The sequence below is a fragment of the Vipera berus genome (genome assembly GCF_964194415.1).
Source record: "Vipera berus genome assembly, chromosome: 9".
Lineage (NCBI taxonomy): Eukaryota > Metazoa > Chordata > Lepidosauria > Squamata > Viperidae > Vipera > Vipera berus.
Window position 1 is genome coordinate 2,176,072 of NC_138212.1, and position 8,487 is coordinate 2,184,558.

At 52.4% G+C, this 8,487-nt stretch overlaps 1 protein-coding gene across 1 annotated transcript; it reads left to right on the forward strand.

The window, feature by feature from the left end:
- Positions 1–448: 448 nt before the first annotated feature.
- ECH1 (enoyl-CoA hydratase 1) lies at positions 449–8,265 on the forward strand. Its single transcript, XM_081335019.1, has 10 exons — positions 449–548; positions 2,441–2,636; positions 3,373–3,461; positions 4,037–4,161; positions 4,244–4,292; positions 5,106–5,170; positions 5,542–5,612; positions 5,959–6,030; positions 6,794–6,944; positions 7,822–8,265. The coding sequence occupies exons 1-10, from the start codon at positions 506–508 to the stop codon at positions 7,924–7,926; spliced, it is 966 nt and encodes a 321-aa protein (XP_081191145.1). The 5' UTR covers positions 449–505; the 3' UTR covers positions 7,927–8,265.
- Positions 8,266–8,487: the final 222 nt, after the last annotated feature.

Genomic DNA, 8,487 nt, shown 5'->3' on the forward strand with positions numbered 1-8,487 from the left:
TTCCTCCTCTTGGGGACACAGCACTGCTGTCCCTTAGGCTGGCTTTCCAGTATTAGGTTAGGTTAGAACTAGCCATTTATAGATGGAAAATAATTCCCAGAATTCCCCAACCAGCCTTCTGGGGGTTAGGGAATTCTGGGAGTTGACCATACACCTTAATAAAATGGCTGAGGTTCATCAGGTTAGAAGGGGGGTGGGGTGGGGTCTGCGCCCTTCTGCTTTTTCGAGATGGACTACAACTCCCAGCAGGCCCCTTGCCAGCAGCCACGCTGGGCAAAGTCCGCGTCGGGACGTTCCCTCGCCGCGGCCGGCCCGTCAATCCCGGCTTTCCCATTCCGGCCAGGAGAGGGCGGCCGAGGGCGGCGCCTTACTTGTCCGGCTCTAGAGGCGGAGAGCGGAAGTTGCGTCTCCCTCCGGAGAGGCGGTGGGCGGAGCCCGTCTAGCCCAGCCACTCACTGGTACGTCCGCAGTTTCCCCTCTGGGCTGCGGGAGGAGAGCGGGGGCCATGGCGGCGGCGTCGGGGATCCTCGGGGGGCTGCTCCGGAGGCGTGAGTGGGCTCTCTCTCCCCCGCCCGGCCCCCTTCCTCCGCTTTCTGCCCCGGCCTCCCCGTGGCCCCCGGCTTCTCTTGCTGACCCCTCCCTGCCCTCCCAAGGTCTCGGACCTCAGTGCCCATCATCCGCAGCCGGCTGGGGAGAAGCGGGCTTGCTCTGGAGGGCCCCGCTTGGGACGAGGCAGGCGGCCCTGCACACCTTGCCAGAGGTTGGAGTGTGGGGGGGGAAAGCAGATTGACCCTGCCTCCCTCCCCGCCTCGCAGCCCTTCAGCTTTTGGAGGGGGGGCAGTGGGGGGGTCCCTCCCCCTCCCCGTCCACCCCCTCCCCCTCCCCGTCCATTGCTTTTTATGTAGACCATCTTGGCTTGCTCGCTTTTGCCCCACCCCCCCTCCCCCTAAATCCCCAGCAGGGCTCTTTGAGCCCCCCCCCCCCACCCCGAACTCGCCCTCTGCTTGCTGTTTGCATCGCCTCTGACTTGCAGGTTGCCTGGAGCTGCTGCTGCCGCCCCATCTTGCTTCCCTGCCTGCCTGCCCTCTTCTTCCCACCTGCCTTTCTCTCTCTCCCTCTTGGTGGGGTTTTTTTTTTGCCTTGGGTGCATGCAGCCTGCAGCCTTCTTTCTCCCAGTCAGTTGGCAGCCCTCTGCTTTGCTAATCTCTTGGCCTGCGGGGTGGGATTGCAAAACTGGGACAGGCCCAGCGGGATGTTTTCCCCGGGAATGCGCAGCCTTTGGACCTCTGGGGCCTGTCAACAGGAGGGGGGGCCGGGAATGCGAGGGGGGTGGGCTCAGGAGCGGTGAGGACCGCCCTGCCCTGCCCTGGATCTCGTCCTTGGCCAGATCTCGTCCTTGGTAGAGAAAAGCCATTTTGTTCTCAGCAAGGGAGCAAAACCATCTCTTGTGCAGAGAGTTCAGCTGAAGAAATCTTGGGTTTTTAGGCACGAAGCTGGCCCACCTCCCCTTTGGGGTGTTTCGACCACAGCCATGCAGTTTCCCCTCGTTTGAGGTAGATCTAGCTACTGGAAGGAAAAGGAGGGCTGACTTGAGGAGCAGGAAGGCATGGAGGTCCCTCACGCTCCTGTTGAGAGAAGGCAAAACTTTGGGATTCTTGAAATCTCCCAAGCAGTTTCTGTGGCTGAGCAGAGGGAAGAGGGGCCTGGCTAAAACCAAGACGTAGGGGAAGGAAGGGGGCTTCGTATGACCGTGACATAAGTCAGGCCTCCAACTCACCTGGGAGTTAGTTTATTGGTTTGTTATGCAATTATTAGAGCATTGCTTCTCACCTTCGGCAGCTATAAGATGCCAAACCTCTAAATCGGTGTTTCTCAACGATGGCGGCCGTCTTAAAGTTGCTAAGCTTGAGAAACAAGAGTTTTAGAGGTTGCCCAAGTCCTGATGATCCCAACTGGTGAATAATAACCAATGGAAAAGAAGTCACGAGTCTCCCAGGGACAAAGGTATAAATGAAGCACTTATCCATTCGAGGCTCAACCGTCATCCTGCCCCAGAGCCTGGGAAGAGAGTTGAGTCTACTGGAGCTTCCTGAAGGACATAGGGTTTGAGCCCTCTGGATCCCTGGGAGAGGCCTTTCGGATGTCCCACTAGATCAGAGGTGGGGAACCATGGCCCTTTTTTTGACTTGTGGACTTCAACTCCCAGCAAAGCTCTCCCTTTCCCCTCAGCATGGCTGGCTCAGGAATTCTGGGAGTTGAAGTCCACGAGTCATAAAAGGGCCATGGTTTCCCCACTTCTGCAGTCGATGACGCTGTTAAGTGGGCAGCCAACACTCTGCCTGACCCCCACCTTTCTGCCTGCATGCAACGAGTTTGCCCTCGAGCACAGGTGGTTACTTCCTTTGCCCACTGCTGCTAACAGCCCCCTTTTTCCTCCCAGATCTCTCCGTTTGTCCTGCTTCCTGTCGTGGCTTCAGGGTCATGGCGTCGAAGCAACAGCAGTCGCCCCCACAGCAGCAGCCCAATTCCTTGCCCACCTACGAGACGTTGAAGTTGGAACGGGTCCGCGAGAAAGTGCTGCACGTGGAGATCAACCGTCCTGAGAAAAGGAATGCCATGAACATCGCCTTTTGGAGGTAAACAGGAAACCAGATTCCTTTTCCGCTAGTGATGGAAGTCGCGGGTCAGAAGGAGGCTGGGGATGCGTGGCAGGAGATGCCTCGGGACAGCTGGCTGAGCATTTAACTTGCAATCCTTATCAAGTTCTGGATAGCCAAACCGAAAATGAGTTGCTCCTTTTTTGTGAGGCTTAATCGGGGCAGACTAAGGCAGGCTTGCTCTGCCCTTTGGTCCTGGGCCTTCCACGTCACAGGAAAATGCCTTCGGTCACTACACTGTTTCAAGTGTACAGGTAGTCCTCAACTTACAGCAGTTTGTTTAGTGACCAAAGTTACAAGGGCACTGGAAAAAAGTGGCTTACGGCCATTTTTCACCCTTGTGACCGTTGCAGCATCCCCACGGTCACGTGATTTACACTTGGATGTTTGCCACTGGTTCATATTTATGACGGTTGCAGTGTCCTTGGGGTCCCGTGGTCCCCCTTTGGCAACTTTCTGACAAGCAGAGTCAACGGGGGAAGCCAGATTCACTTAGTGACGGCGTTACCAATTTAACAGCTGCAGTGATTCCCTTAACAAATGTGGCAAGAAAAATTGTAAGATGGGGCAAAACTCACTTAGCAGATTCCTCACTTAGCGACATCAACTTTGGGCTCAGTTGTGGTCGTGAGACGAGGACTACCCGTATTTGTGAAAAATCTTAAGCCAGCTGCCTAGCAGATCGGGTCTCCACTGTGGTCTTCTCTTGTTATAGGGAGATGGTCGAATGCTTCAACAAGATTGCCCAGGACTCCGAATGCAACGCAGTGGTGATCTCGGGCGCTGGGAAAATGTTCACTGCAGGTAGGGAGGGCAGAGGGATCGTGGCCGAGAGAGAATCCTCCTCCCCTCTGGATCAAGAAAATCTAGCAAGGAGCCATCTGGGATACACCTCTTGGGATCGTAGATGGGAGTTGAGATCAAACTTTCAGTGCTGTCAGAATTCAGTTTATACAACTTTACGCAATCACGCCAAGCCTCCTTTGCTTTAGCTTGTACTGCAAATCATGCTTCCGGCGGGTTTGCAGAGACGCCTTTCAAAGTTTAGAGAGTAAATGTGGGGGAGGGAGTCCTGAGTTTTAAGGAGAAATATGAGTACTTTAATACCGGCACAATTTTGCTTCTGCTGCAGACAGGGAACCAATAAGAAGAAAAATGGGATGCAAAATTTGGTCCCAACGGTTTTTTTGGAGAAACCTCCCAGGGTTTGCAACCTTGTTTTCAGGAGCTGCAGTATGCATTTAACAGTTAAATAAAGTAACCCATTGTGGTTTAGTTAGCTGAGGGCTGCCAGGCTTTGAGTGACTGGGTGGGTGTTAAATGGCTGAGCTGGAGGGCCAGAGCTGCTCTTGCCATTCTCCATTCCTGACGACCTACAGGCATTGACCTCATGGAGCTGGGCAGCGTTTTCCTGATGGCACAAGGTGATGACGTGGCTCGGAAGTCCTGGAACATCCGCAAGAAGATCCGAGAGTACCAAGAGTCCTTCACGGTCCTGGAAAAGGTGCCCGGGCTGAGGGACTGGGGGTTGGGCAGGTGTGCCAGGAAAGCACTTCCACCCACTTAACAGGATCTCTGCTTTTCAGTGTCCCAAGCCCATCATTGTGGCCGTTCACGGGGGCTGCATCGGAGGAGGTGAGCCCCATTAGTCACGCGTGTCTGAACCTGTAACTTCACGTGCCTTCAGCTCCTGGAACTGGTTGCACGAATGGGCTGTGGAAATGGCAAAACTCCAAATTCTGTACCTGTTGAATTACAGAAGCTAAACAGTATGCTGTTGCTTTGCATAAAGGTGCAAGTCTTTCGGATTAAACTGGCTGCACAACTCAAGCGTTTCTTAACCTTGGCAGTTTTGAGATGTGTGGATTCAAATTCTGGGAGTTGGAGGTCCACATTATCTTAAAAGTTGCCAAGGTTGAGAAATGCTGCTAGAACTGCATTACTTAATTTATAAAGCTGCATCTCATTATCTTTTTGCTGAGGAGCCAGGCCAACACTAGGAGTGCTGTACGATTTTGGTGTCAGCCTGGCTGGAAATCTGCTCTCATCTAGCCCATGAGTAAAAATGGAATTCTGGAAGGAAAAGGATTTTTTTTTCTGGCTGATGCACCAATGTTGTTGGTTTTTGAGAGGCTTTTTTTTCCTGCTCATGGAAGAAATGAATGCTAGTCATGGATCTCGGCTGTTTAAAAGCCGTTTTCAAAAAGGCGAAAGCCCTGCAACTCGGGCCCTTTTGATGCTGCAGCACTATGGGCTCTTGAGTCTTCTTCCGGGCTGTTGCCACACCTGACTTACTGGGGGTGGCCAGAGGAGAGTTGACGCAGGATCTTCCTTGAAACTGGGCTGGGTGGGCTCTGAGATAGGAGCTTGGCCACTTTAGGCTGTTGTGGTGGAAGAAAGTTGGGACAGAAAGGTGGAAAATAGACCGTGGATCTTGTCCCTTTGCAGGTGTGAATCTGATCACGGCCTGTGATATTCGCTACTGCACGCAGGATGCTTGGTTCCAGGTCAAGGTGGGTTTGCCGCGATACAGTTTTACCCTAGAAGTGTCTACTTAAGAAGCACCAGTGACGCTAACAAGGCACACATATATTCCCTTCCTTGCTCTCTCGCGCTGCTCTTTTCACACACTCATACACACACACACACACACACACACACACACAGAGACGTGCCCAAATGCACGTGTGTTTATTCCAGGCCGTAGGCTTGCCAGATACAGGTTTGTACAAGTGGAAAAAAAACAGCCAATTTCTCCCTTTAGGCTGACATTGCAAAATTGCATCCCAGTATTTCAGGCCCAGGGTGGGTGTCATGATATCCCAGCGCCCATATTGCCCTTTGGGTGCCCGAACTCCTCTTCTCCTTGCTCTCCTTTCTTCAGGAAGTGGATATTGGACTGGCAGCCGACGTTGGCACACTGCAGCGCTTGCCACTGGTCATTGGGAATCGGAGGTGAGGGCTTCACTTCCTTTTGGATCGGCCTCCTTCCTGTTCTCGCCAGAAAGGAACCGCGGCTTCCCTTAATTTTGAAAGTGGCAGCTTGAATTTTTCTCCGGTCTAAAGGAGCCGGGCACCTCCAGCTCGTCACTTGGTCAGACGAGCTGCCTCTGAGACGTGGGCTGGCTGAGGAATTCTGGGAGCTGAAGTCCACAAGTCTTAAAAGTTGTCAAGGTTGGGGACCCCTGATCTGGGGGATGGGCAAACAGTCGGCCCCCGCAGTTCCTTGTGCCCACAAAAAAAACCCTGCCCTCTTGCGACTCGGGTCCCTCTTAACCCCCTCTTGATGTCCTCTCTCCAGCCTAGTGAACGAACTGGCTTTCACTTCCAGAAAGCTCATGGCCCCGGAGGCGGAGCGCTGCGGCCTTGTCAGGTGGGTCTCCCTTGAAGCCGAGGCTGGGGGCTGCGGAAGGTTCTCGGTTTTGTGGTTTCGCTCAGAGGGCACCCTTGTCAAAACCAGCCCCTGATTTCACATCTCCTTGTGGCAGGAAACTGGAAAAATGTATTCTCAAATGGAATGAAATTGGTTAGCCTCCATCTTTTAAAAAAACGAAGACCCCAAATATTATCTGAGTCTTCCCGCCCGGTTGCAAAAGATCCTGACTTCCTCCCATTGAGCTCAATCCAGATGTTTTCATGGAGGCATCCCCAGGACGGCTTGCCTTGCATTCTCCCACAATTGTCTCGCATTTAGTCCCACAAGATTTCCTGGCTGGTTTTGTGTTGTTGTTGTTTTCACCCGGGAACTAAGCAGGCTTAGCTTTCAAGATTGGGCAACGTTGAGTGAAGGCTGTTTGCTTCTGAAACAACTCCAACCAGGGGATGTGTCTTACTCCCATCAGCTTTGCTGGCTGGGGGATTCTGGGAGTTGATGTCCACAGCTCTTAAAAGTTGCTGAGGTTGAGAAACGCTGAACTAAAGTAGGTTGAGCAAGACTGGAAGGGTTTTTCTCCATCTTCCCTTGGGCCGAAAAAGTATAGGAGGCTTGGCTGGTGCCCAACGCAGCCATTCCCTACCTGGGGCCTTTAAAGTTTGTCAGAATGTCATTCCTTTCAACTCCCAAATCCAAGACTTGCATTCTTGGGCTGGAACAAGCTGCCACAACCTCAGCAATTGCTCCGGCTTCTTTTCCCCAGCCGTGTCTTCCAAGATCACGAGTCGATGCTGCAGGGTGCCTTTGATTTGGCCACCGAAATTGCCTGCAGGAGCCCAATCGCGGTGCAGGGCACGAAAATTAACCTTATTTACGCCAGAGACCATTCAGTGCCCGAAAGCTTGAAATACATGGTGAGTGGTGGGTTTCCTTAATTCGTGCAGCTTGCAGTTTGTACGTTGGGAGGTCTCGGGGTTGATGCCAGATAACGGAGAACAGAATAACAGACTTGGAAGGGACCTCAGAGGTCTTCTAGTCCACCCCCCCCCCCGCTCAGGCAGGAAGGCCTGTTTTATTTGGAAAATGCATACGGCCATCTTTCCTCACAGCCAGTTCGTAAGAGGAAGGAAAAAAACCCCCAGCACAATAAAGCTTCTATAAGCCAATCAGGAGGGACGCGGTGGCTCACTGGGTTAGGACGCTGAGCTTGTCGATCAGAAGGTCGGCAGTTTGGCGGGTCGAATCCCGAGTGCCGCGTAGCAGAGTGAGCGCCTGTTACTTGTCCCAGCTTCTGCCAACCTAGCAGTTCGAAAGCACGTGAAAATGCAAGTAGAAAAATAGGGACCACTCCAGTGGGAAGGTAACAGCGTTCCGTGTGCCTTTGGCGTCTAGTCATGCCGGCCACATGACCACGGAGACGTCCTCGGACAAGCGCTGGCTCTTCGGCTTTGAAACGGAGATGAGCACCGGCCCCTAGAGTTGGAAACGACTAGCACACATGTGCGGGGGAACCTTTACCTTTACCTTAAGCCAATCAGGAAGATAGGGGGAAAAAATAGTGATCGTGCAACCAACAGAGGATGGAGTAAGTAACTCGCCAGTGGATATGTTTGACCCCATTTGCTTCCTGGCTCCAGTTCTTGGGGGACCGAGCAGCTCTTCACCCCTTGGCAGGAGATCAGGGGGGTTGGGAAGAGGCTGTATTTGTGTCCCTCTCCCTGGAAGATGCTGGGGCAAGAAAGAGAAAAATCACTTTCTCTCACTCTTCCTTGGATTCTGATTTTCCTTTAGGCTACTTGGAATATGAGCATGCTTCAAACCGAGGACATCATCAAGTCCGCCCAAGCCGTGATGGAGAAGAAGACCCCCAAGGATGTGGTCTATTCCAAACTGTAGATGGAAGCCTGTGCCTGCCCCGAAGCAAGGGGTGTGTGTGTGTGTGCGCGCGCATATGTGTGTGTGTCACACACTCCTGCTTTGCAGCGGCCTAAGCCTGGAGCCCGGGTTACATCAAGACGGCAGCCTTAAGTGCCTTTGAATCACTCACTGTCCGCCTGTCCTTTGTGGCTCACCTGTTGATTCTTTAGGGGCGCTTCGAAGTGAGAAAAAAAACCAACCCCTTTTGAAATGGGGTGCGTTTTCCGAATAATGCAAGTTAGCAACAGAAGAGCATATTATCGTAGGGGCCGACTAAATTGACTTTAACGAAGATTAAATCCTGTTTTAATTATATGACATGGCCTGTTTGGGCTTTTTATTTTGTATGTATAATATATCTCACCTGCTATTCCAAAAAGCCAAGCCCCGTGCTTTTTTTCCCTTTTCCTTTTAAGGGTTACGGTTATGAATTTACAAGGTGATGGAAGGTCAGCCGGAAAAGGGAAAAGTAATGGGAAACTCTCTTCTGTTTCATTGCAGACAGTAAAAAAAAAAATCAGGAGGAATCTGGTTGCACGT